The sequence below is a fragment of the Meles meles genome, chromosome 19, assembly GCF_922984935.1.
Source record: "Meles meles chromosome 19, mMelMel3.1 paternal haplotype, whole genome shotgun sequence".
NCBI classification, from domain to species: Eukaryota; Metazoa; Chordata; class Mammalia; order Carnivora; family Mustelidae; genus Meles; species Meles meles.
In genome coordinates, this window is record NC_060084.1 from 44,910,508 (window position 1) to 44,936,567 (window position 26,060).

The 26,060-nt window shown below is 54.4% G+C and overlaps 1 protein-coding gene across 5 annotated transcripts in view; it reads left to right on the forward strand.

The window, feature by feature from the left end:
* RYR1 (ryanodine receptor 1) overlaps positions 1 to 26,060 on the forward strand; it is a 109,761-nt gene that overhangs the window by 38,015 nt on the left and 45,686 nt on the right. For 3 of the 5 annotated variants that reach the window (XM_045987235.1, XM_045987234.1, XM_045987232.1), the window contains 35 exons: positions 254 to 454; positions 785 to 896; positions 2,557 to 2,703; positions 3,720 to 3,993; positions 5,017 to 5,134; positions 5,226 to 5,358; positions 5,739 to 5,833; positions 6,855 to 6,990; positions 7,215 to 7,401; positions 7,494 to 7,602; positions 7,984 to 8,104; positions 8,211 to 8,380; positions 10,255 to 10,475; positions 10,570 to 10,660; positions 11,551 to 11,691; positions 12,109 to 12,272; positions 12,394 to 12,472; positions 12,743 to 12,832; positions 13,262 to 13,402; positions 13,792 to 13,866; positions 13,967 to 14,042; positions 14,369 to 14,492; positions 15,059 to 15,174; positions 16,729 to 16,796; positions 16,890 to 17,011; positions 17,502 to 17,551; positions 17,969 to 18,029; positions 18,126 to 18,364; positions 20,351 to 20,432; positions 20,965 to 21,095; positions 21,328 to 21,660; positions 22,584 to 22,824; positions 24,250 to 24,337; positions 24,417 to 24,509; positions 25,274 to 25,288. In XM_045987235.1, coding sequence (XP_045843191.1) covers positions 254 to 454; positions 785 to 896; positions 2,557 to 2,703; positions 3,720 to 3,993; positions 5,017 to 5,134; positions 5,226 to 5,358; positions 5,739 to 5,833; positions 6,855 to 6,990; positions 7,215 to 7,401; positions 7,494 to 7,602; positions 7,984 to 8,104; positions 8,211 to 8,380; positions 10,255 to 10,475; positions 10,570 to 10,660; positions 11,551 to 11,691; positions 12,109 to 12,272; positions 12,394 to 12,472; positions 12,743 to 12,832; positions 13,262 to 13,402; positions 13,792 to 13,866; positions 13,967 to 14,042; positions 14,369 to 14,492; positions 15,059 to 15,174; positions 16,729 to 16,796; positions 16,890 to 17,011; positions 17,502 to 17,551; positions 17,969 to 18,029; positions 18,126 to 18,364; positions 20,351 to 20,432; positions 20,965 to 21,095; positions 21,328 to 21,660; positions 22,584 to 22,824; positions 24,250 to 24,337; positions 24,417 to 24,509; positions 25,274 to 25,288 — 4,644 coding nt within the window. The remainder of the gene's footprint in view (positions 1 to 253; positions 455 to 784; positions 897 to 2,556; positions 2,704 to 3,719; positions 3,994 to 5,016; positions 5,135 to 5,225; positions 5,359 to 5,738; positions 5,834 to 6,854; positions 6,991 to 7,214; positions 7,402 to 7,493; positions 7,603 to 7,983; positions 8,105 to 8,210; positions 8,381 to 10,254; positions 10,476 to 10,569; positions 10,661 to 11,550; positions 11,692 to 12,108; positions 12,273 to 12,393; positions 12,473 to 12,742; positions 12,833 to 13,261; positions 13,403 to 13,791; positions 13,867 to 13,966; positions 14,043 to 14,368; positions 14,493 to 15,058; positions 15,175 to 16,728; positions 16,797 to 16,889; positions 17,012 to 17,501; positions 17,552 to 17,968; positions 18,030 to 18,125; positions 18,365 to 20,350; positions 20,433 to 20,964; positions 21,096 to 21,327; positions 21,661 to 22,583; positions 22,825 to 24,249; positions 24,338 to 24,416; positions 24,510 to 25,273; positions 25,289 to 26,060) is intronic. The other 2 variants (XM_045987236.1, XM_045987233.1) reach the window with 1 other exon arrangement.

Consider the following 26,060-nt stretch of genomic DNA (forward strand, 5'->3'; position numbering starts at 1 on the left):
TTGTCCCCAGGAAGTGGGGAGCTGTGGACGTGCCACAGATGATTGGAGTGCTGCTGATCTCAAATGATCTCTCTGGTTGCCATGTGGCAGGTGGATTGGAGAGATAAGACCATGGAGAAGGCTGGCTTAAAGGTCCAGGCAGGAAATGATGGTGGCAGATAGGGCAGGGCCATGGAGAGGGGAGAGGAAGCAAGAAGAGTTTCAAGGATGATCTCATCACCATCGTTTCTACTGCCTGGCTGTCCTCCCACAGATGTGCCACCTGCTGGAGTATTTCTGTGACCAGGAGCTACAGCACCGGGTGGAATCCCTAGCAGCCTTTGCGGAGCGCTACGTGGACAAGCTCCAGGCCAACCAGCGGGACCGCTATGGCCTCCTCATGAAAGCCTTCACCATGTCTGCTGCTGAGACTGCGCGACGTACTCGCGAGTTCCGCTCCCCACCCCAGGAGCAGGTACTCTGACACTTGACCCCAGTTGGCATTACTGTCCAAACCCCAACTTTAACCTCTCCCTGTACTAGTGGTTCGACATCTTTAAACTCGTGCCTGGCCTCTGACCTTATTGATATCATTATCTCTTACTCTTCTAATTCTCTCTGAACCAGTCTGAGCTCTTGGTCACTTCAGACTGACACTGACTCCTTTCAAAGCTCTAGTTTCTCAGATAGTCCTCACCAGCTCAAAACCTTAAGCAGGGACTCATAATTCGATCTTTGATCCTTGACCTTGGAGTTCCCGCTCTTGGGCCTCTGACCCTCATTCTAACTTTTGACCTTCCTCTAGATAAACATGCTGTTGCACTTCAAAGATGGTGAGGATGAGGAAGAGTGTCCTCTCCCTGAAGAGGTCCGACAGGATTTGCTCGAATTTCATCAAGACTTGCTGGCACACTGTGGTAAGAGAGATGAGAGAATCCATCTCCCAGACTTTCTCTTGAGACCTCTCCTAAAGTTTCCCTAAGATTTCCTGATCTTAAATATATACAGTATTGGTGCAATGTAACTTTTTGCTTGAATGAAATAACATGTGAATGAATGAACAGACATATTAGTGAACAGATAGAGGATGAGTGGAAGGATACGTTTGTATGGGTATATGAGTGTATTATACATGGATGGGTGGCTACAGGCAAGTGACTAATGAGTGTGTAAATTGGTGGATAGAGAGATGAATGAGTAAAGAAATGGGTGAAGAGATGGCTGGGTGGATAGATGGATAACGGGAAGGATGATGATGGTCGGATGGATGGATAGATGGATCATTGAAAATTGGATGGAGAGGTGCTTGGGTGGCTGGAAGGATGAATGGATAACCTCATTGTTTCTGATAATAAGTCAGTTAAAAATCTTACTAAGATTCTTTTATATGGGGTTAGTGGTTTTTCTCTGGCTGACTTTCAAGTTTTCCATTTGCCTTTGCTTTAAAACAATTGGGTAGGATGTATCTAGGTGTGGTGCTCTCTGATTTTATCCTACTTAGAGTTTGTTAGGTTTCTTGGATGTGTGGATTAATATTTTACATCAAATTTGGGACTTTGGGGCTACTATTTCTCCAAGTATTTTCCCTATTTCTCATCTCTCTTTTTGGGACTCCCCTTTTGCATGTATTGATTGATTGATTGATTGATTGATTTGATGGTGTCCCACAGGCTCTGAGGCTCTGTTATTTTTTCTTCATTCTTTTTTGCTCTTCAGACCAATCTCTATTGTCCTACCTTCAAGTACACTGATTCTTTCTCCCACCAGCTCAAATATGCTGTTGTACCCCGCTAGTGATTTAAAATTTCAGTTTTTGTACTTTTCAGCCCCAGAATTGCTATATGGTTATTTTTATATGATCTACCTCTTTAATACTATTCTCTATTTAGGGAGTCATTGTCATCATACTTCTCTCTCTCTCTCTCTCTTTGAAAGATTTTGTCTATTTACTTGACAGAGGGAGAGAGAGAGATCACAGGTAGGCAGAGAGAGAGGGGGAAGCAGGCTCCCCACTGAGCAGAGAGCCCGATGTGGGGCTCAATCCCAGGACTCTGAGATCATGACCTGAGCCAAAGGCAGAGGCCCAACCCACTGAGCCACCCAGTCACCCCCATACTTCTCTTTAATACTTTAGACATGGTTTCCTTTAGTTCTTTGGACCTATTTACAATAGTTAATTATTTTTTTAAAGATTTTATTTATTTATTTGACAGACAGAGATCACAAGTAGGCAGTGAGGCAGGCAGAGAGAGAGAGGAGGGGAAGCAGGCTCCCTGCTGAGCAGAGAGCCCAATGCGGTGCTCGATCCCTGGACCCTGAGATCATGACCTGAGCGGAAGGCAGAGGCTTTAACTCACTGAGCCACCCAGGTGCCCCTACAATAGTTAGTTTAAAAGACATTTAAAATGCTTCGAAGGATGAATAAATGAACAAACATACGAACATTTGGAGAAATAAATGAAAAACCCAAGAATTCACACCTGAAGGAGGAATGAATGAACCAGTCATCAAAGAAGTGAATGAGTAGATGAATAAACACACAGCTGAATGACACCCTCTCCCTTTGACCAACTCTAGGAATTCAGCTGGAGGGGGAGGAGGAGGAACCGGAGGAAGAGGCCACCCTGGGCAGCCGCCTGATGAGCCTGTTGGAGAAAGTACGACTGGTGAAGAAGAAGGAGGAAAAACCCGAGGAGGAACCACCAGCTGAGGAGAGCAAACCCCGTGAGGACTGGGGACTTTAGGGTGGGGACAGGGATGGGGCAGGCACTGTTGGCAGGGCTGGTGAATACTGTAGGGGGAAAGAGTCACAATCTCTGGCTTCCAGGAGTTTAGCATATTCTGACAGATACGCATATACATATACTTACCCTGTCAGGTGGCCATGGGGACTAAGAAGAAAAATAAAGGTGAGAGAAGAGAGGGATGAAGGTGAAGGGGTCAGAGCTGGGGAGTGAGGTATGCAAAGATCTGGGGAAGATCATTGGTACAAAGGGAATAGCCAGAGCCAGTGCAAAGGCCCTGAGGCAGGAACATGCTTGGCGTGCTTAGAGGCCAGTGTGGCTGGAGCACAGCAAGCAAGGGGAGAGGGGCAGGAGATGAGGTCAGAAGGGGCAGGGCCAGATTGCGTAGCACTGAAAGGTTATGAATGGACACCATCATTCAGTGCCAGTACATGGAGGCTTCTCTTAACCCTGAAACATGTGAGACATCTATCCTTTCTCCCAGAAATCCTGGGAAGGAGAAGGGTTAGGAGAGAAGGAGAGACAGAGAGAGAAAAACAGATGCTGGATGTAGGAGATATGAGTCCCTGGGAGACGGCCAAGGAAAATAAAACAATTCATTTTGACATCATTTCCAAATGACACCAAAGTCCGCAGGTTTTCTTTGTGTCTGTTGTCTCTCTTGATGAAAAATCAACAGTATTTTTACAGAATAAGGGGAATTATGATTTCACAGGTACATTATATATTCCAAAGGTGCTTATAATACACTCTCGTATTTTGAAGTGATACATTTTCTTTTTCCTCTTGAAAGCTTTAGGGGGCCTTACTGTCTAGGTATTAGGGTGAAGGGAACAAGGAAGCTATTAGGGCAATAAAAAAAATCTTCCAGAATCTGCCCACTTCTGGCAGGTAGAAGGTCGGGGCATTAGTAACTGGAAAGAGGAGCCCTTTCTGCATCGTTCGGGCTCAAGGCCCCGACCTGGTGGTGTTCTGATACTTTTGTCCCCTTCCCAGAGTCACTGCAGGAGCTGGTGTCCCACACAGTGGTGCGTTGGGCTCAAGAGGACTTCGTGCAGAGCCCAGAGCTCGTTCGGGCCATGTTCAGCCTCCTGCACCGGCAGTACGACGGGCTCGGGGAGCTGCTGCGTGCCCTGCCCCGGGCGTACACCATCTCCCCATCATCCATGGAAGACACCATGAGCTTGCTTGAGTGCCTCGGCCAGATCCGGTCCCTGCTTATTGTGCAGATGGGTCCCCAGGAGGAAAACCTCATGATCCAGAGCATTGGGTGAGACCCTGCCCCCTCCCTGGATTTCGCATATTCCCCCGGAAGGAGGGGCGCCTTCCTAGCTCCAGCTTGTCCCCCTGGCTCATGTCCCCTGAATGCAATAATGGCTCCTTCCGCCACTTCTGCCCCATCCTTGGAGTGATATACTTCTCCCAATAGCTAGCCCATCTCCCTGGCTCATGTACTCCCTTCCCCTCTCTATCCAACCCCTGGGGTATCAGCTCTTACTCACCTGCAACTCTTGGCACAAGATTTACCCTCTTTGAGCTTCACTGTTCATCTCCAAGCTGGGGAAGAGCCATGGCTACCTCGTAGAGTCATGATGAGGCTTCCATGGGCTCAGGCACATCATAATGCAATAATAATATTATTATTAATATAATGGCAATTAATTAATTAATTAATGGCAATGATGGTATTGGGCACTCACTCATTGTCAAGGGTGCCTCATTCATTCACTCAGCAAGCATTCATTGAGCACCTACTCTGTGCCAAGCCCTTTCTAGGCACTCGGGGAATACAATGTGCAATGTGGTTAAGGATCCCTGCCCTAGGGGAGCCCACCTTGGATCTATGCCTCAGTTTCCTTTTCTGTAAGATAGGGATAATTATAGTTCCTGCCTTCCAGAGTAGACGTAAAGATTGAATGGGTTCAGATCCGTAAAGGGGGATGGTGCCAGGCATGAAGGAAGAGCTCAGTAAATGTGTGGGTTTGTTTTTTTTTTAAGATTTATTTATTTATTTGACAGAGAGATCACAAGTAGGCAGAGAGGCAGGCAGAGAGAGAGGGGGAAGCAGGCTCCCCACTGAGCAGAGAGCCCAATGCAGGGCTCAGTCCCAGGACCCCGAGATCAGGACCTGAGCCGAAGGCAGAGGCTTTAACCCACCAAGCCACCCAGGCGTGTTGAGCTTAATAAATGTTGACTGTTTATCCCCGTGGACTCTCCCAAGGCTCTGGGGGCTCTCCCTGGGCTTGGGCCCCACCTGGCCCCTGGCGACCCCATGTACTTTACCCGTTCACAGGAACATCATGAACAACAAAGTCTTCTACCAACACCCAAACCTGATGCGGGCCCTGGGCATGCACGAGACGGTCATGGAGGTCATGGTGAATGTCCTCGGGGGTGGTGGCGAATCCAAGGTAAGAGGCCTGTGGGGGCCGAGGAGCTCAGGGCAGGGGGCCATGACATGGGGGCTGGCAAGCACTAACTACCAGCCCACTCTGCCCCCAGGAGATCCGCTTCCCCAAGATGGTGACAAGTTGCTGCCGCTTCCTCTGTTATTTCTGTCGCATCAGCCGGCAGAACCAACGCTCCATGTTCGACCACCTGAGCTACCTGCTGGAGAACAGTGGCATTGGCCTAGGTGAGAACCCCTGAGCCTGGGCTGGGGCACTGTCCCTACGGCCCACTCTTGGAGGTCCATCCACGCATCCGTCTGCTGGCTCCCTCACTCATTCAGTCATTCAGCAAACACTCACTCTCAACCCATCCCTAGGCTGTAGCCCTGTGAGGAGCCGTCCTGGGGATACCCAGACAGCCCCAGCTCTGGCCCTCACAGAGCTCATGGTGCAGCACGGGAGACAGACAGCGACAGCCCAGAGCAGTCAGGCTAGAGGAGGCACCTGACCTAGGCTGTAAAAGGGGTGATCAAGGAAGGCTTCTGGGAGGAGGTGAGACAGACAGCAGTGAGACTGTCAACTACACACCTCTGAAGAGCATTCTCCCCCCCTCTCGCCCTCACAGGCATGCAGGGCTCCACGCCTCTGGATGTGGCAGCTGCCTCCGTCATCGACAACAATGAGCTGGCCTTGGCGTTGCAAGAGCAGGACCTGGAGAAGGTGCGGGAGCAGGAGGCCTGGCCCCTACCTGGCCCCTTGGGGCACCTGTGACTTAAATTCTCTGGGCGTCTGTCTCCTCATCTGTAGAATGAATGTAATAATAGAATAAGGTTATCCTCAGGATAAAATGAGTTAATCCATGAAAGCATTTATAAAATGATAAGCACTCAAGAAGAGTTATCTGGTATTATAGTATTACTCATTCAACAACTATTTCCCGAGTACCTGCTCTGTACCAGGACCTGTCCAAGGCAGTAGGGATGGGACAGTTAGTGAGACAAGCAAAAATCCTTGTCCTTACGAGGCTGACATTCTAGTTGGGAAGATGCATATTAAATATGAGTCAGTAAAATACATTGTGTATTAGCTAGTGACAAGAGTTAAAATGAAAAAAAGTGAGCTGGGGAGAGAAACACTGAGTGTCAGGAGGGTGTCCAAGTTTAGACAAGTGTGATGAGAGATCACCTCACTGAGACAGTGACATTCAGGTAAAGCTCTGAAGAAGGAGAGGGGCATAGGGGGAAGAGCATTCTGGACAGGGGAACAGCCAGTGCAAAGGCCCTGCGACGGAAGTGAACCTCATGAGTTTGAGTAATAGCAAAGAGACCAGAATGGTTGGAGCAGAGGGAGTAAGGGCTTAGTGGTGGGAAGTGAGGGCAGGGAGGTGACAGGGAAGACTGGGCAGAGGGTCTTAGTGGACCACTGAGAGGGATCTGGGTCTTACCCTCAGTGAGATGGCGCCACAGGAATGTTCCAAGCAGGGAAGGGGCACTTTGTGGGGGGCGAGGATGGACAGGGGGTGTGGATAGATGGAGAGGGAGCAGGGGAGAGCAGGGAGCCTAGGATGGAGGCCCCCTGGGTGGTCCAGGTGAGAGATGAGGGTAGAGGAGGAGGATGACTGTTTGCTGAAAGATCCAGAAATGAATCGGGCTGCAGAGCTCCATGGATGGGCAGGGACATGTGAGCCTTGGGTAGGAAATGATGTGGGTCTGGCCTCCGGCTGAGCCCCCTCCCCCCGCAGGTGGTGTCCTACCTGGCGGGTTGTGGCCTTCAGAGCTGCCCCATGCTCCTGGCCAAAGGGTACCCGGACATCGGCTGGAACCCATGTGGCGGGGAGCGCTACCTTGACTTTCTGCGCTTCGCTGTCTTCGTCAACGGTGAGTTGGGAGTTGGCAGTGGCAGGGCAGGGGGCTGGGGATGCTGACCAAACCCTCTCTGGGGGGTGTGGGCCACCCCGGAGCTTGGGGGGTGATCCCCCAGGTGGGCGGGGCGGCAGGAGGGGTGGGGCTGGCGTTAATCCTGGAGGTGCTGGGTCCTGGGCTGCCAGGGCAGGGTCCCAGGGCCACGTTCACGAGGCTTCTCTACCCGCCGGGGCCTCCAGGCGAGAGCGTGGAGGAGAACGCCAACGTGGTGGTGCGGCTGCTCATCCGCAAGCCCGAGTGCTTCGGACCTGCCCTGCGGGGTGAGGGCGGCTCGGGACTGCTGGCCGCCATCGAAGAGGCCATTCGCATCTCTGAGGACCCGGCGCGCGACGGCCCAGGCGTCCGTAGGGACCGGCGGCGTGAGCAGTGAGTCTCCCGCCTCCTTCTCAGCAGAACGGCCCCCACCCTTCCCCGAGCCCCTGGCCATCTCCCCCACACCTCCCCCACTTCTCCTGCAGCTTTGGCGAGGAGCCCCCGGAGGAGAACCGGGTGCACCTGGGACACGCCATCATGTCCTTCTACGCTGCCTTGATTGACCTGCTGGGACGCTGTGCACCGGAGATGCACGTGAGACCTAGAAGTCCAGGGACAGGGAGGGGCTTGCAGGGCCAGCCTTGAACCGCTTCAGTTAGGCATTCAACAGCACTGACTGAGCTCTAGCTCTGTGGGGGTCTTAGGTGAGGCAGTGCTGGGGACAGACACACCAGGGACCAAGACAGCCCCAGCTCTCCCAGAGCTCCCAGACCAGTGGGGGAGATTGAGCAATGAGGGCCAGGGGTGGTCAGGGCGGTGGTGGAGAAGGATGGGCAGAGGAGTCTGGGCCAGGAATTCTAGAGTTTGCCCCACGAGGGGTTCCGCTCTACCTGTCGGTGGGTCAGGAAGGGATGGATGGAGTAATGAGCAAATGGGACCCAGGGGGCCGATGATGTGCCCGCTTCCCTCTTCCAGCTAATCCAAGCCGGCAAGGGAGAGGCCCTGCGGATCCGCGCCATCCTGCGCTCCCTCGTGCCGCTGGACGACCTTGTGGGCATCATCAGCCTCCCACTGCAGATCCCCACCCTGGGCAAAGGTGCACAGGGGGCAGGACTCAGGAGGGAGGGCTGCCTCGGAGGGAGTAGAGGGGTCCGAAGGGCATCCCTGACCGCCCCTCCCCCCACCTCCCTCCTGGCCCACAGATGGGGCTCTGGTGCAGCCGAAGATGTCGGCATCCTTCGTGCCAGACCACAAGGCGTCCATGGTGCTCTTCCTGGACCGCGTGTACGGCATCGAGAACCAGGACTTCTTGCTGCATGTGCTGGATGTGGGGTTCCTGCCTGACATGCGGGCAGCCGCTTCGCTGGACACGGTGAGCCCCGTAGCCACTCTCCCTGCCCCCAGAGACGACGGGGAGATGGGCATGGCCACAGCATCCCTGTGTCTGTTTGTTCTGGGCTTGTGTACATATGCTAGTCCTCTCCCCTCAACCCACCCCCGCACCCCATCAAGATAGAAAACAAAGCCAAGATAAACCCTCAGTTCTAGGCAAGGGTGGGTGGAACTCTCCAACATCTCAGCTAGCTTTCTTTCTTTTTGTTTAAAATATTTTATTTATTTATTTGACAGAGACACAGTGACAGAGGGAACAGAAGCAGGGGCAGAGGGAGAGGCAGAAGCAGGCTTCCCGCTGAGCAGGGAGCCGCATGTGGGGCTTGATCCCAGGGCCCTGGGATCATGACCTGAGCTGAAGGCAGACGCTTAACAACTGAGCCACCCAGGTGCCCATATCTTACATTTCTTATTTAAGAAATAATCGTTCTTAATGAGGGCTCAGCACCAAGGAGACAGACTTGTGTACAACAGCAACAATAATAGTTATATCGATATATAATAGTTACACAGTTAGATTATAGGAGGGGACACAGTCCAGTAAGATGAGGACAGAACTGATGGCTGCTGTGGCCAATGGAGGTCCCTGGTAAGCCTGGTGAGCACTTTCAGTGAGGCGGTGGGGGGAGAGCTGTACTGGAGGGGGTTTACGAAGGTCCGGTACGTGAGGTATTAGGGACAGTGGGTGTCAACAATTCTTTACACAAGCTGGTGATGGAGGAGGCAGAGGAATGATGATATGCTGGACAGGTGACCTTGGCCGAGAGAAGACTCTTCTTGAGATGGGAGAAATACTGTTGGCTACTAATGGGAAAGGGAACTAATGGGAAAGTGCAACTTGACTCTACCTACCATTGTATCAGAAATACCAAAGGCAGGGGTGCCTGGCCGGCTCCACTGGTGGAGCATGTGCCTTTCCATCTCGAGGTTGTGAGTTTGAGTCCTGCACTGGGCGTAGAGATTATGTAAAAATTAAAAAAAAAAATCTTAAACACAGGGAAAGAAGGAAAGAAAAGAAAGACTGAGGGCAGAGGCACAAGTTAAAGGACACCAGAATGTGACCAGCCAAACCCAAGATGTAGGAAACTCCAGTGGATAAACGATCCAGTTTTTCCAGCAAACCAATAGTATTAAAAAGAACGGGAAAGGGCGCCTGGGTGGCTCAGTGGGTTAAAGCCTCTGCCTTCGGCTCAAGTCATGATCCCAGGGTCCTGGGATCGAGCCCCACATGGGGCTTTCTGCTCTGCAGGGAGCCTGCTTCCTCCTCTCTCTCTGCCTGCCTCTCTGCCTAGTTGTGATTTCTCTCTGTCAAATAAATAAAATATTTAAAAAAAAAAAAAAAAGAACGGGAGAGGAAACAGATATGAAAAGATCTGAGACCTGGCAGCCAGATTACATACACTACGGGGGCCTTCCAGGTGGCGGGATCCAAGCAATCCCAGCCAAATGTAAAGCAGGTTTTGAGACAATTGGAGAAAGCTGATCGTGAATTTTGGGTGCTTGTTAATTCTGTGGGTGTGAAAGTGGCGGCCTGGGATGTGAAACAGAAGTACTTTTCTGAATGGAGATACATATTTCAGTATCCGTGAGTGAAGCCGTAGGTGGCTAGGGCTGTGTGAAGACGTTACAGGAGGAAAGGGGGAGGTTGGACCAGTATCTGCAGAACAGCCCACTGGATAACAAGTGGTGGTTCCTTGGTTCCTCCACTTCCGTATGTTTGAAATTTTGCGTAGTTCAAAGTAATAATAGAGGAGGTGGGGGACACTGTTGCCGGCGGCGGGTGGAGGGTATCCCAAGCGAGGGTCACCCCAGGAGCGCAAAGCGAGCCTGATGCCCCCTACCTCTGCCTCCCAGGCCACTTTCAGCACCACGGAGATGGCGCTGGCGCTGAACCGCTACCTGTGCCTGGCGGTGCTGCCGCTCATCACCAAGTGCGCGCCGCTCTTCGCGGGGACCGAGCACCGTGCCATCATGGTGGACTCCATGCTGCACACGGTGTACCGCCTGTCCCGCGGCCGCTCGCTCACCAAGGCGCAGCGCGACATCATCGAGGACTGTCTCATGGCGCTCTGCAGGTGGGGCGGGGGTGCGGGCGGGGGTGGCGTGGGGGCGGCGGGGGGTGCGGCCGGCCTGGGGGTGAGCCCCTGCCCCTGGTGCGTGTCCCCACAGGTACATCCGGCCGTCCATGCTGCAGCACCTGCTGCGGCGCCTGGTGTTCGACGTGCCCATCCTGAACGAGTTCGCCAAGATGCCGCTCAAGGTGAGGGCGGGCCCTCTTGAGCCTGCGCCGCCCTGGGGCCTCCGGGCTCCGGTGTCCCCCACCGCCCAGCCCGGTGAACCCTTAGAACCTCTCCCGCATTCTCACTTGCGTACTAGAATTTCCAGGTCGACCCCGTGGCGTCACGGGTGCCTCTGACACTCCCTCATTGGCGCTTGGTTTGCCTAACTGGGAGCCAGGCCTCGCCTGAATTAGTGCATGTTTGCAGGGAGTACACAGCTTTTCCTAATCAGCATGCTTGTGCGCAGGCGCAGACCACGTACCTTGCTCTTTTTCAAATGAGTGCATTGATTTGAACAAATAACAAGCCCAACTGTTCGGAATATCGGCACGGTCTCTCCTATAATTTTTTTTTTCCTTCTGGTTTGCATAAGGAGATACCTCCAACTCAGATATCCTGACTGTTTTACATAATACATCTAAACCAGCCCCTGCTTCAAATTTGTCTAGTGGATATAGAGGCCCTGTTCCCAATCACCATATATTTGCACGGGGTTCTGCCCAGGTTTGTTTGCCACGGTCCTTCATGGGTGCACAGATCACTCCGTTCGTATGTCCATTCACACTTTGCACACAACTATACCTATGGATTAATATTAGCACACTTGTTTGTGTAAAGCAACACCAGACAAATCCAGCTCTGGCTAAATGGCAGTTCTGACTCTAAACTGGAAGGATAAATTTATATAGTAAATGGACCCAGACTATGCCCCAAGAAGCATGCCGTTTTCCCTCATTAGCATCATCTGCATAATCCAGATCAAAATCCTTTGTAATTTAAAGGCCCAGGCACTCTCCCCCACCCCCCCTTTCTTTTGCCCACCATCTACTCTGTGCCTCTCATCTGTGTGTCCCCTCTTGCTCCCATCCAGCTCCTCACCAACCACTATGAACGCTGCTGGAAGTACTACTGCCTCCCCACGGGCTGGGCTAACTTTGGGGTCACCTCCGAGGAAGAGCTGCACCTCACTCGCAAACTCTTCTGGGGCATCTTTGACTCGCTGGCGCATAAGGTCTGGGCCCGTGGTGGAGGAGGGGCTGAAAGGAGCCTGTTTGGAGGGTTTGTTTGTGTAAAGCAACACCCACAAAGTTGGGGGATCCTGAATGAAATTCCCAAACTTGGGGTTCAGGCAGTTCAGTTCAGGTTGGGCAGGTTTGGATCCAGAAGAATCTATGAGTTGGGTCTCTGGTTTAATGGAAGAGGGGTTGGGTCTCTAGTTTGGGAGCTTAGAGAGGGGTGATATGGGGTGGTTTGGAGGGTCAGGCAGGCTGAGGTTTGGGTTTCAGGGAGAGACACCATAATTGATGTGTGGGGGCCCAGAGAGGAGGGTTGATTGTTGGAGAGGTGGAGTTTGAGGTCCTAGGGCTCCAAGACTTGAAGGCACACCCAGACCCACAGTGACCCCCACCCCCACCCCTGGTGTCCCCAGAAGTATGACGCAGAGCTGTACCGCATGGCTATGCCTTGTCTGTGCGCCATCGCAGGGGCCCTGCCCCCTGACTACGTGGACGCCTCATACTCATCCAAGGCCGAGAAAAAGGCCACAGTGGACGCTGAAGGCAACTTCGATCCTCGGCCTGTGGAGACCCTCAAGTGAGGCCTGGGGTGTAGGAGTGGGGTGGGCATTAGGGGCTGGGAGAAGGAGAAAAAGGTTTCAGACATGGAAGGAGGGGTCAGCCCCAACATCTGGCCACCCTCTGTACCCACCCAATAGTGTGATCATCCCAGAGAAGCTGGACTCCTTCATTAACAAGTTTGCGGAGTACACGCATGAGAAGTGGGCCTTCGACAAGGTTGGCGCCGGAGTTCTCCCCTCCCCAGCAACCCCCATTCCTGCCGACCTTTCTAAAGACCCCAGCTTTCCCCCAGACCCAGGTCTTCCCTGAGGCCCCAGATTTTCCTGAGGCCCCTAACTCTTCCTGAGACCCCAAACCTTCTCTGGAACCCTCAGCCTCTCCAGGGACTATCCCAGGAGTTCCCCAAGCTGCTCCCTACCCCTCATCCTTCCCCCACCCTCACCTCCATAGTGGCACTGCCCCTTCCTGTCCCCTCTCCACCTCCAGATCCAGAACAATTGGTCCTATGGGGAGAACATAGACGAGGAACTGAAGACCCATCCCATGCTGAGGCCCTATAAGACCTTTTCAGAGAAGGTGAACAAGTCTTGGGGCCCAGTGCTAGGGGTCCAAAAATGTAACTTCCAAATTTGGGTGTTCAGGGAGGAGAGAGGCTGCTTCATCAGCTCGGATCTAGCTGGGACTGCAGGTTAGGGCTCCTCCTCCGTGGACTTTGCCTCCCCTAGACCCCGGACTTGTAGTGTTCCTTCTCTTAGAAAGAATTAGAGAGATGCAATTTAACGTCTCTGAGTCTCCTGTGTAAGATGGGATGAGGGCTGGTTTGGGAGGCTCTGTCACAAAGAGGGTAAGAGACTTGGGTTTGAATCCAAGCTGGACCGCTTCCTCCTAGCCACATGGTGGAGGGTTTCCCCTTCTTAGGACACTGGAGGCCAGCCAGTAAGGCTCCAACCTCCACCCCCCCTCCCGTCCCATCCCACCAACTCCCTGCCTTTCTCTCCACCCCAGGACAAAGAGATTTACCGCTGGCCCATCAAGGAGTCCTTGAAGGCCATGATTGCCTGGGAATGGACGATAGAGAAGGCCAGGGAGGGGGAAGAGGAGAAGACGGAGAAGAAGAAAACGCGGAAGATATCCCAAAGTGCCCAGGTGGAGGCGGGGCCGGGGGGAGAGGGGGTCGGGGTCATAAGGGTGGTGAGCAGCTAAACCAAGGGGCGGGATCAGGTGGGGGCGGGGCCAGGCAGGAGGTGGATATTGAGAAAGGAAAAGGGCCAAGGTAGGGAGGTGGGGTCCGCAGAATCAGAAGGGGGAGGCTGGGAGGAGGGTAGTGCACAAGGCTGAGAGACCTGGGAAGGGAGTGGACCTAGGTCTGGAAAGCCGCAAAGGTCAGAGGAGAGGAGGGCGTGGGTTAGAGACAGGGCCTGAAGGAGAGGGCTCAGAGCGGGGGGTCTAGGGCCCGGTGGAGAGAGTGAACTGTGTTGCCCTCCCAGCTTCCTGCTAGCCCATCAAGCCCTCCCATCTCTCCCCGGTCCTCCCAGACTTATGACCCGCGAGAAGGCTATAGCCCCCAGCCCCCCGACCTCAGCGGAGTTACCCTGTCCCGGGAGCTACAGGTGAGAGCCCTGATCCTTTATCTAGGGGCACGGAGGTGTTTGTTGGGGTTGGGGAGGACATCTTCTGAGTCTGGGCTCTGAATCTTTCGTCCTCTCCCAGGCCATGGCAGAACAGCTGGCAGAGAATTACCACAACACGTGGGGGCGGAAGAAGAAGCAGGAGCTGGAGGCCAAGGGTGAGGACGCCCATCCCATCCCGCCACCAGACCCCTTTTCACCTAAGTCCCCTAGTCGTAGGCTCCAGAGTCATAAGGGTCTAGATTACAGTTGGGTGACTTTGAACGATTGCCTTCACCCTGTCCCTCCCCCCGCCCCGATAATAACAGCATCTACTACCATAGGGTTGTGGTGAGGAGATGAAAATCACCCGAAAACCGTTTTGGTTATTCTTACCTCTGTTTTTATCGCTGTAATTATGCATGGCCTCAGCTGGCAAGAACCACGTCAATGAGAGTGGCGCGGGTCTCCCCAGCCCTCTGATTTCTGGTCTTTGCTGTTCCAGGTGGTGGGACCCATCCTCTGCTGGTCCCCTACGACACACTCACAGCCAAGGAGAAGGCACGAGATCGAGAGAAGGCCCAGGAGCTGCTAAAGTTCCTGCAGATGAACGGCTATGCTGTCACCAGGCACGTGGGTTGCAAGCCTAGTGGTGGGGGGGATGACGTGGCTGGGGTGAGGGGTGGGTGTGGGGTGGGAGTGGCGGGGGCGGGGAATGTAGGAGGAGCTAGCAAGGCAGAAACTGGGAAAAGCTGGGCTGGGGTAACAAGGCAGGGCCAGAGAAGGAAGGTGACTGGGGGGGTGGGTAGGGCCTCGGGAGTGGGGGAGGGGCCAGAGAAAAGAGGAATCCTGGAGGGGTTGGGGTTGGGGCCTGATTGCCAGGGGGGAGGGACTAAAGGGGCGGGGCCTGGGAAGGAGGCAAATAGGGGTGGGGCTTGGGGGCAGCTTGACGCCATGGAGGGGAGGGGCTTAGGGGCGGGGCCTGGGCTGGAGAGGGGGACAGGGGTGGGGAGGAGGCCAGAAAGGTGGTGCCTGGAGAGGGGAGGAGGGACCAGGGAGCATCCAGAAACTTGAGGGGGATATGGGGTGGAGCAGAAGCCTGCAGAGGCAGGGCCTAGTGAAGCAGAAGGGGAACTGGAGAGACTGGGAGACAGGGTGGGCCTTCCTCTGGGCTGACTCCTCTCTGTCCCCGCAGAGGCCTTAAGGACATGGAGTTGGACACGTCTTCCATTGAGAAACGGTTTGCTTTTGGCTTCCTGCAGCAGTTGCTGCGCTGGATGGACATCTCCCAGGAATTTATCGCCCATCTGGGTACGGAGGAGGCCCTCCGAACTCCAGTCATACGTGCTGTTTCCCCTAAGGCCTCAGTTCATGCCTTTCTCCTTCCCTCCCCTGTCCCATTATTGTGCCAGACACTGTTCCAGGCGTTGAGAACACTGTTCCAGGTAGTGAGAGCAGTGAACAAAACAAAGATCCCTGTCTGCCTGCATTTATATTCCTGTGGTGCATTCAGACAATTATACAGGTTTTTAAAACACTAATGTGTTTTGGGAAGAAGAATTCACTAGAGCCAGCTAAGGAAGATTAGGAGTGGGGGAAAGTGGGGCCGGTTAAAATTTATAGTTGTGTGACTGTGAAGGAGCTGGAAGGGAGCTGGCTGGAGGCTTGAGGAGAATATTCCAGGTAGAGGAACAGCCAGTGCGAAAGTTCTGAGAGGTCCCTGGTGTGAGTAACCCAAAGCCCAAGTGGTTGAAGCAGACTGACTGAGGGACAAAGTGTGAGGAGATAAGGGCAGAGACGTGACAGGGTGGACCACGTACGGCTTTGCAGGCATGGGGAGACTGTGGCTTCCTGAGTGGAATGGCACCATGGGAGGGCTCTGAGCAGGAGAGGACGGTGACCTGCTTCAGGTATTCACAGACTACCCTTGGCTGCGCTGGGGACAGACTGTGGGCTTAGGGGCAAAGAGGGAAGATCCTGGCTCTCTCTTGAGCGCGAAGGCTGTTGGTGTGCCTGGCACATGCCTCTTACGTCCCACTAAGAATCACAGCTGGCCCCTAGAATCCCTCCCAGCTTCCTCTGGAGAGCCACCCAGGACCCCCGGGTCCCCTCAGATGAGTGGCACAGCAGGACTCACTCTCACACATCTCACCTCGAGTCCCACACGCTGACCCTTCGCGCTGAGCACCTCTCAGCAACTCCCTCGCCTCTCTGTGCCTCAGTTTCCCCACCTGTCCACCATAATCGGCCACAGTTCTGTCCCTTACTTGCTGGGTGACCCAGACTGAGTTATTGCACCTTAATTCCTTTGTCTGTAAAATGAAGGAGAGGTACCGACTATACAGCTCTCCAAGCTAGGAGGCAGTTAGATAAGCACATTTCTCACAGTGCCAGTGACATAGCCAGTGTTTAATAATGGGAGCCAGCATTATTATTTTAGTAGTATTAATTATTACTGTCACCATTTTTATTATCTGAAATTGATTTCCGCTCTAAAATCAATTCGAATCTGTCTACGTTGACTTCTGGTTTCATTTATTTGTTCATTCCAAACTGATTCAGTGCCAAATATCAAAGTTCAAGGAGAAAAGGACCTGTGAGGAAGGGGGTGTCCTATGGCTTTACCCCATCCCAGTTTGTCCTCCCCATTTATAGCCTCAGGAAGGGTTTGATCAAAAAGTTAGGGGGATCAGTTGAGAGAGGGGAGAGAGGTTCACCTCAAAGGCGGCAGAGTTTACTTTATACCAAGAAGTAGTCTCCCATCTTTTCCTACCTTTGCCCTAGAGTCCCCCACCCCTCCATTGGAATGCCCTGAGTTCCCCAGCCTTGAACCCACTATGACCCCTAGTTCCCCTCCCCCACCAGAGGCTGTGGTCAGCAGTGGACGAGTGGAAAAGTCCCCACATGAACAGGAGATTAAGTTCTTTGCCAAGGTGAGAGGTGGGCTCAGGAGCTGGAGGGGCTGGGGACTGGAGGGGCTCCCCTACCCTTCACTCAGTGCCCCTCATCTCTTCCCCACCCCCCAGATCCTGCTCCCTTTGATCAACCAGTACTTCACCAACCACTGCCTCTATTTCCTGTCCACACCGGCCAAAGTGCTGGGCAGTGGTGGCCATGCATCCAACAAGGAGAAGGAAATGATCACCAGGTGGGCTATGCTGTGACCTCTCACCCAGCCCTTGTTTTTGCTCTAACAAAAAGACCTTACAGGATCATAAACCTGGACCCTTTCTGCCCAACCTTAGACCTTAGGGGCTCTGTGCTGGGTGTTGGGCGCAGAACACTCTAGCTGCAGAAGGAACTGAAGGGTTAAGGTGACCAGCTGTCCTGTTGTGCCCAGGCCCGAGGGGTTTCCCAGGACATGGGACTTTGAGGCAAATGGGGCAAATTCGTCACCCAGTCAGAAAGGCAGACCAGCCTCAGCCCCCAGCATCCCTGTTTCTGCCTTGACCCTCCAGCTTGCTCATCTCCCTGCCCCGTCCCCACCCTTTCTTTCCCCTTCATTTTCTTCCCCAACATCCCTTGTCCTCCTGGCTCTGTCTTCCGGCCCAGGCCCTCTAATTGCATCACTTCTGTCCTTGTCCCTTGATATCTTCACTACCTGTTGCACCTGTCCTTCTGTCACTTTCTCTCTTCAGCCTCTTCTGCAAGCTTGCCGCTCTCGTCCGTCACCGAGTTTCTCTCTTCGGTAAGTAGCTCTGCTCCCCCAACCCTTCTCCCTAATCTTTCCTCTCTCCCCGCAGTCGCCAGCCCCACCCTGAAGAAGGAGTTCCTGGTTGAGGCCTCGATTTGAACAAGCTTCACTGTGTTCTTCCTCCCCACCTGGGGATGGGTGGGGTCATCCTGGGGACAGGGCTGTGACTGGGACAGCCCTGGGCCCTGGCCTTATGGAGCCCCCAGGCCCGTAGGAACACAGACTCATCACCAGACCGTGATGGTCCACAGGGTCCAGGCTGGGTTGGGGGAGGCACAGGCAGAGTGGGTTTAGGGAAGGTCAAGGGCCTCTGGGGGTCTAGGTGGAGGTGGGGCTAGGGCTGAGGTGGAAGTAGAGGAAGGCACTGCCCTCTTGGCCTTTCCTCCACCCTGGCCCGTCTTCCTTTCCCAGGGACAGATGCTCCGGCTGTGGTCAACTGCCTTCACATCCTGGCCCGCTCCCTGGATGCCAGGTATGGGGCCTGGTGCCCACTCCCATCCATGTTCTCCGCTTTCCAAAATCGAGAATCTTAGATTCTAGAACCCGTGCGCCCTGGCTTCCCTCCTAGGACGGTGATGAAGTCAGGCCCTGAGATCGTGAAGGCTGGCCTCCGCTCCTTCTTTGAGAGCGCGTCAGAGGACATCGAGAAGATGGTGGAGAACCTGCGCCTGGGCAAGGTGTCCCAGGCACGCACGCAGGTGAAGGGTGTGGGCCAGAACCTCACCTACACCACCGTGGCCCTGCTGCCCGTCCTCACCACGCTCTTCCAGCACATCGCCCAGCACCAGTTCGGAGACGATGTCATCCGTAAGGGCCCTGGCCCCAAGGGCGGGGGTTGGGGAGCCAATTCACCCAACACTAGCCCTCCCCGCGCGCCTGACAGAACCCCCGGCTGTTTGCGTGTGTGGATTCATTGCTCTGAGCCAAGTGAATTCGTAGGTAACAAATGAGGGAGTGAGGGTATGAGTTCAGCTGCTCTAACAAAAAGACCATAAATCGCCGTAGCTGAAACAGGAAGGAAGGGTATTTCTTTCTCATGTAATGGTCTAGTTGTAAGTGGCTCAGCATGTCAGAAGCCCAGGTGACCTCCATCTTTGTACTCTGCCATCTTGGAAATACCCCCCTTAGGCCTGTGGCCTGGGATGGCACACCATTACGTCTTCACTCTAGCCTGTAGAAGAGAAGAAACGAAGAGGAGGGCATTGCAGTCCTTATAAAGGAAAAACCTAGAAGCAGTCTGCATCACTCCTGCTGACATCCATCTGGTTGGCCAGGATTTAGCATGTGGCCGCATGTCACCACAAGGAAGGCTGGGATGTGGCCTTTATTCTGGGAGGTCATGTGTCTGGCTAAATATTAGAGGTCTCTTACAAGGAGGAAGGAAAGAGCAGAAAAATGTTAAGAGGAGATATTGGGAGTCCATTAGTAGTATGCGCCATGTGTATGCTCCCAAGGGGCACATACGGAGTGTAACCCAGCCTGGGGTCTTGGGACGTAATAGTGAGCAACGTGCTTTTGTTAATGAGACACAGGCAAGACATAACACCCAGTGGGGTGTCAGGTACTCAAAAGAAAGAGCCTTGCCAGATGTGGCCTGGACTATGGAGGACCAAGGAGGGGAAGGACAGGCGGAGCTGGTGGGACAGACGCTCAGGAGGCGGAGGGGATGGGCCGTGGTGGGGAGGCAGCCAGAGGGAGGCCCAAGGCCCTGGCTCGGGACCCGCGGATGGTGGGGCCTCCAGGAGACAGGGTTGGAAGAAGTAACCAGTTTGGGGGGAGATGCCAAGGTCATTTTGGGACTTGGTGGTTGCGAGGGCCTCAGGGAATACTCTGGAAGGTGTCCAGGATGGGCTAGAGGGCCAGTGGGCTGTGGGGACTGGCGGATAGTGGGGCCGTGTCTCAGCTCACTGTTGACTTGAAATCACAACCTCTTGATAAAAGTAAGAAAAGTTCCGCTTGGGTGGGGTTCTTCCCCCACCCCCACATTTTATTTAGAAAATTTCCAAGTATCCAGGAAAGTCAGAAGAAGAGGATTGTTAACAATTTGCCCCATTCACTTACCCTTTCACTTTAGGGGTGGAAAGTGTTTATAAACCTTTTTGTTGAACTTTTGAATGTGAGTCGCAGCCACCGTGACACCGGATCCCTGCGTCTCTGTCACGTAATCACAGTATCATCATCACCTCGTGACCTGACTGTATTTAAATTTTCCTTGTCACCCTTCACATGTCTTTGATTAAAAAAAAAAAAAATCAGAATCCGGTCAGGTTTCCCTTGTTGCATTTGGTTGTTAGGTCTGCGTAGTGACTTGCATCTAGGACCTGCCCCTTGCCCTCTTATGGTCTCATGACATTTGTGAAATTGTTGAGGTTCCTTACCTGGGTGGAGGGTGAAGGGGGGCAGGGGATGGTGGATGACCTCAAATTATAGTTGGGATTGGGTGTTTGTTTGCATTTTTCTGCAAAGAGTGTGCATCACTGTCATCAAAGAGACCCGGGACTCCTCTCTAAGGAAGGAACAACTAGCCTTTATTGAGTGCCTGCTGTGTGCCACGTTCCAACTGGCCTCTAAGCATTAACCCTTTTGATCCTCACAACCACTCCACGAGGAAGATACTATAATTATCCCCATTTTGCAGATAGGGAAACTGAGGCCAAGAGCGTGTTGGTACTTGCTCAAGTCACAAAACTGGGCAGCCCTGCTCTTTCCCAGTATTTGGAGATGAGGGAGGAGGGCAGGGAGCACGGGTGTGGTGGGTGCGTCCCTGACCTTTGCCCTCCCTCTCTCCCTCAGTGGATGATGTCCAGGTCTCTTGCTACCGAACGCTGTGCAGTATCTACTCTCTGGGAACCACCAAGAACACTTACGTAGAAAAGTAAGGAGAGAGAGCCCATAGTTGGGGGCTGGGGTGGGTACTGTGGGGGCTCAGGGAAAGGAGGGAGCAGGAGAGATGTTCAAAGCTTCAACTGCAGATGGGCTTGGTGGCAGCTGCAGTTCACCGAGGCCGCCACGTGAGGGCACTCAGGGGAAGGCCAGTGAAGGAAGTGGCTGCCTCTGGCTCAAGGGCCAAATTAGGCCCCAGGCACTGGCGGCCCAGGATGGCAGGTGCTCCCTACTGGGGAGCGAGCTTGCCCTGGCAGCGGGTGGTCCATGGGAGCCACAGCAAGCTGGGGGCACTGGGGAGGACCCCGGGTGGTGGCCATGTGGCTGTGCTTTCCTGAGCTGGGCTCAGCTATTGGAGCAAGAGGGCACTTAAAAAGCCCAGGGGAAAGGCTGCCTCGGTGCCCTCAGTAATGGCAGCTCCTCTCTGGAGAGTTCTGGGGGGAGACGCTTCTGTGGAGACCGAGGCTGGGACCCGGGGGCAGGCAGAGAGAGGGGCATGGGAGCTAAGTAGCCCCCTCTTCCAGGCTGCGGCCAGCCCTGGGGGAGTGCCTGGCCCGTCTGGCAGCAGCTATGCCGGTGGCGTTCCTGGAGCCTCAGCTGAACGAGTACAATGCCTGTTCAGTGTACACTACCAAGTCTCCCCGGGAGCGGGCCAGTAAGTGGCATGGGGCTGGGGCAGCTGGCAGGCCTTACCTTCTCCCCAGCACAGGGCCCTGGGGTGGGAGGAGCCCTCTTTGGGGACAGTGTGATCCAGTCTGGGTTCTGAGGGCTGAGGATTCCCCAGGTTGGGGGCACTCCGGAGCTTGTGGGGGACCCGGGTTGGTGGTGCGGACACTGAGGTCTGGGGGTGATGGGTGAGAGCACCCTGACTTCTCCCTGCACCCCAGTCCTGGGGCTCCCCAACAGCGTGGAGGAGATGTGTCCTGACATCCCAGTGCTGGAGCGGCTCATGGCAGACATCGGGGGGCTGGCCGAGTCTGGAGCCCGCTACACGGAGATGCCACACGTCATCGAGATCACGCTGCCCATGATGTGCAGCTACCTGCCCCGCTGGTGGGAGCGCGGGCCCGAGGCGCCACCCCCTGCCCTGCCCGCAGGAGCCCCCCCGCCCTGCACGGCGGTCACCTCTGACCACCTCAACTCCCTGCTGGGGAACATCCTGCGGATCATCGTCAACAACCTGGGCATTGACGAGGCATCATGGATGAAGCGGCTGGCCGGTGGGTCTGGGGGGCACTGGGCCCCTGAGGCTGGGACCAATGTCCTGAACCCCAGGCCCTTGGATCTGAGGGTCTGAGAGGGAGATCTCGGGGTCGTGTTTCCTGGGAGTTGGGAGAGGTTGGAGTCTAGACTTGCTCAGGGTCAGAAGGCCAGGGGTGATCCCAAGGGGTCAGAATCAGGCTCATGGGGTCTGGGGTGGATGGATGGGTCCTGGGAATCCTCCAGACTGGATTCTGAATTTCTGGCACCTTGGAGAGGGTAAGGAGCTGGGTCAGAGGCATGGGTTCCTTATACAAAGGATCAGAAAACCAGGCTAGCCATCAGGGTCCCTGATATGGATGGGGCTGTAGGTCAGAGGTCAAGAAATGAGTCTTTAAAGGGCTGGGATCCCTGGCTCAGGAGTTCTGTGTCAGGAATTGGGTCGAGCTAGGGATTGAGGGCTGGGAGCAGAGATCGGGAGCAGAGATCGGGAGCAGAGGTCGGAGGCTGGAATAAGAAACCAGGCATCACTGAAATCATGTGGTGAGGTCAGGTTCTGCGTTTGGGCTAGGTCAGAGGTAAAAGACTAGGGTGAGAGGTCGTAGGAGTAGAGTAAGGTATCAAGTTATGACTCAGTTGTTGGGGTCAGAGGTCGGGGGCTTCTGTCAGGCTGGGATCCAGGTCAAGGGATATGGTTGGGACCAAGGATCGAGGGCTGTGTCAGAGGTCAGGGCCCGAGGTCAGGAATGGGATCAGAGGTAGAAGCTGAGGTCAGGAGGCAGGGTCAGGCTGGGGTCCACGAGAGCTGCTGGGTTCCAGGCATAGGTCAGGAATCATGGGCTGGAAGCAGAGGTCAGGATGAAGATCAAAGGCCATAGGTCAGGTGCCAGAGTTCGAGGCTGGCCAGCAGCAAGTCCCCTGCACCCCCCTTTTGCTCCTGCAGTGTTTGCCCAGCCCATTGTGAGCCGGGCCCGGCCCGAGCTCCTGCATTCCCACTTCATCCCCACCATCGGGCGCTTGCGCAAGCGGGCAGGGAAAGTGGTGGCGGAGGAGGAGCAGCTGCGCCTGGAGGCCAAGGCCGAAGCGGAGGAGGGCGAGCTCCTGGTGCGGGACGAGTTCTCTGTGCTCTGCCGGGACCTGTACGCCCTCTACCCACTGCTCATCCGCTATGTGGACAACAACAGGTCAGTGTGTCCCCAACCGTCCCTGTGCACAGTCAGCCTGACCTCCCGCCTCCCTGAACCGTACCTGACCCCCCACCTTTTGAGTGACTATTAGTTTTTTCCAACTCTCACCTTAGCCCACCCAGCCTTCTGATCACCCCCCCACCATTGCTTCTGGCCCCACAAAATCCAGCCCGCTGGTGTGCATGCCTCTTCCACTCCTTTACACCCGCTGAGGCAGAGCCCCTGGGAGGCTGCCGTGTCAGCCATCAGGAGCTCCACTTTCCCTCCAGCAACATCTCCAGGCCCAGGTGGAGGGGGCCCGATGGTGAGGCCTTCCTCCATCCCTGACAGGAAGGGGAGACAGCCCAGAGCCAGCCAGCCTGGCTTCCCTCAGAAACAGATCTTTAATAAAAGCAAGAGCAGGTGTCAGTCAGTTGTCAACATGTCCCTAAAATCAGAAGCACTATTTAAAGAATTACTCACTCCTAGGGGCAGCCTGATCTGGGGTTAGTAAATAGGTTTCAACTCCAGATTCCATCCTGGTGGAGAAAACTTGAAGATTGCATCAGGGCTCTATAAGAAAGGGGGCTGGGATTGATTAGTTATGTCTGTCACAGGAGCAGACATGGGAAGTCTGGTCTGTGTGCTAGATAAGTCCATGCACACCCATGGTTGTGCTCAGGAGGCAGGTACTGCTCTAGGGTCAGTGCCCCAGAGGCAGAGCCGTGGGTCAGAGAACCTGAACAAGTAAATCATGGGGGGCTGGGATCGATTAGTTATGTCTCACAGGAGCAGACATGGGAAGCTCTGGTCCGTGTGCTAGATAAGTCCATGCACACCCATGGTTGTGCTCAGGAGGCAGGTACTGCTCTAGGGTCAGTACCCTGGAGGCAGAGCCCTGGGTCAGAGAGCCTGAACAAGTAAATCGTGCATTCACGCTGTGGGATACTACATGGGAGTGAAAATGGGCCAACCCTTGTAACACACAACAGCGTGGGTGGATCTTAACAAACATCAGATTGAAAGAAGCCAGGAAAATTCCAGATGTTATCATCTATTTCTGTGGCGTTCGAGAACAGACAAAAATAGTTCATGTTCAGGATGAGGGTCACCGGGGGGAGGGAGAGAAGAGTGGCTGGGAGGGGCACGGAGATACTTCTGGGTTCTGGAAGTGTTCTGTTTCTTGACTTGGGTGGTGTTCGCCTTGTACTGGTTCATCAAGTTGAGTATGTTGTGCTTCCATAAAAAAGTAGAGATAGATAAAAGAATCCCTTTTTTAAAGGAATGGTTAAGATTTTCAAATCATCTGAATGGTCAGATTACCCTAGAAAACTCCATCCCTCCCACTAGATGGTCCCGTCCCCTGAGAACTCTCTGTGAGGTGTCCCCTTCAGAGGGGGTCCCTGCCCCCATCCCTCACCGGCCCCTTCCCTACCCATCCAGGGCGCACTGGCTGACGGAGCCCAATCCCAGCGCCGAGGAGCTGTTCAGGATGGTGGGCGAGATCTTCATCTACTGGTCCAAGTCCCACGTGAGTTCCTGCCCATTCTGCCCCTCCTTGCCAAGACCCTCGCCACTGCGGCTGATCCTGACACTGCTTCTCCCTCCAGAACTTTAAGCGTGAGGAGCAGAACTTCGTGGTCCAGAATGAGATCAACAACATGTCATTTCTGACTGCTGACAACAAGAGCAAAATGGCCAAGGTGGGTGCTTTGCGGTAAGAGGACTTGGTGGGGAGGGTGGGAGCACCCTCCGCCTTCCTGCCTGACCCCTTCACCCAGCCAGTCTGCCCTGCCTGGTCACATTCCTTGCAGCTGTCACCACATCCCATATATCCCTCCTCCTGCTTCCCCATCTGTCTCTTCCCTTACCCCATCTCCCTCCTCTTTTTCCTTCCCTCCATTTCATCTTCTTTCTCCATCTCCTCTCTCCTCCCCATCTCCTTCTTCCCCATCACCCTCATCCCATCTCCCTCCTCCTTCCTCCCCATGTCCCTCCTCCCCATCCCCCTCCTCCTATAACCCTCCTCTCCTCCTTTCCCCATCTCCTTTCTCTCCCTCATCTCCTTCCCCTCCCTCTTTCCCATCTCCCCTCTCACTTCTCCCCATCTTCCTCCTCCGCACTCTCTCCTCCTCAATGCCCTCTTCTCCCCTTTCCCCTCCTCCATCTCCCTCCACCCTGATGTCCTCTTCTCCCATGTCTTTCCTCATATCCCCATTACCCCATCTCCCCCCTTCCTGTCCCCTTATACTTCTCAGAACTGCCCTCTGCAGGGTCCTAAAGAACAAAGCCACCTGCCCTGAGTCAGGGTCTGGAAATGCCCAGCTAGGGGATGTGTGTCGGGCTGGGGCAGGGGAGCTGCCCACTTGGCAGCTGGGGCAGGGTAGGGCCCATTTGGAGATGGGCCTGGGCTTCTCTGAGGGACCAGGGTAACCCTTCTTGTCTCTGTCTGCACCTGATGAAGCAGGCGGGAGATGTACAGGTCAGCCCCATGTCTGGGACCTTCCGCATGCCTCTTGGCTTAATACCCTCTTCTCCCCTCTCCCCAGCTTCTGCATCCCCCTGCCCCTGTTCCCCACCCCTCATCCTTGGCTCCCAGCCCCCAGCCTCTCTCCTGCCACCCCCATCCATTCCCTCTCCAACACTCAGCTTTTGGCAATTTAACTTTTTTTTTTTTTAACTTTTGTTAAAAAAAAAAACAAACAAACAAAAAAAAACCCCAACACACCTCTGAGCTTTTCCCAAAGCATTGCGGTCTGAGGTCACAGGGAATGGGAATGGGGTGGGCGAGGCACGCGCATGGTTGGGTTTAAGGCTTGGGCTCTGGGACCAGATTGACTTGGGTTCAGATCCTGCTGTTGGCAGTTGGCTATGCGACCTTAGTCAAGTGTTTTATTTTTTTGAGCCTCACCTGGCATCTGACCAATGGCCCCTGGCCCTGGGGCTCTGCGAGGACCCAGTGGGATGCTGCATGTGGCCTCATCGGTGTCTTGGCACATACGTGGGCCATTCTCTGTCCTGTGAGCCAGGGAGGATATGGCCAGAAGTTTGTCACTGGGGCTTGTCGGAGCTTGTCACTGGGGCTTCTCTTTGGCATGACTGGGATGGCCTTGGCCCAGGGTCTGCACCCGAGGCTCCAGAACACGGCTGTGGGACTCCATGCCCCGTGTTTCTGCTTCCAGATCATTCTGGATCTCTCTTCCATCTTCTGTCTCCCCGTCTCCTTGTCTGTCTCTGTCTCTCAGCGTCTCTCT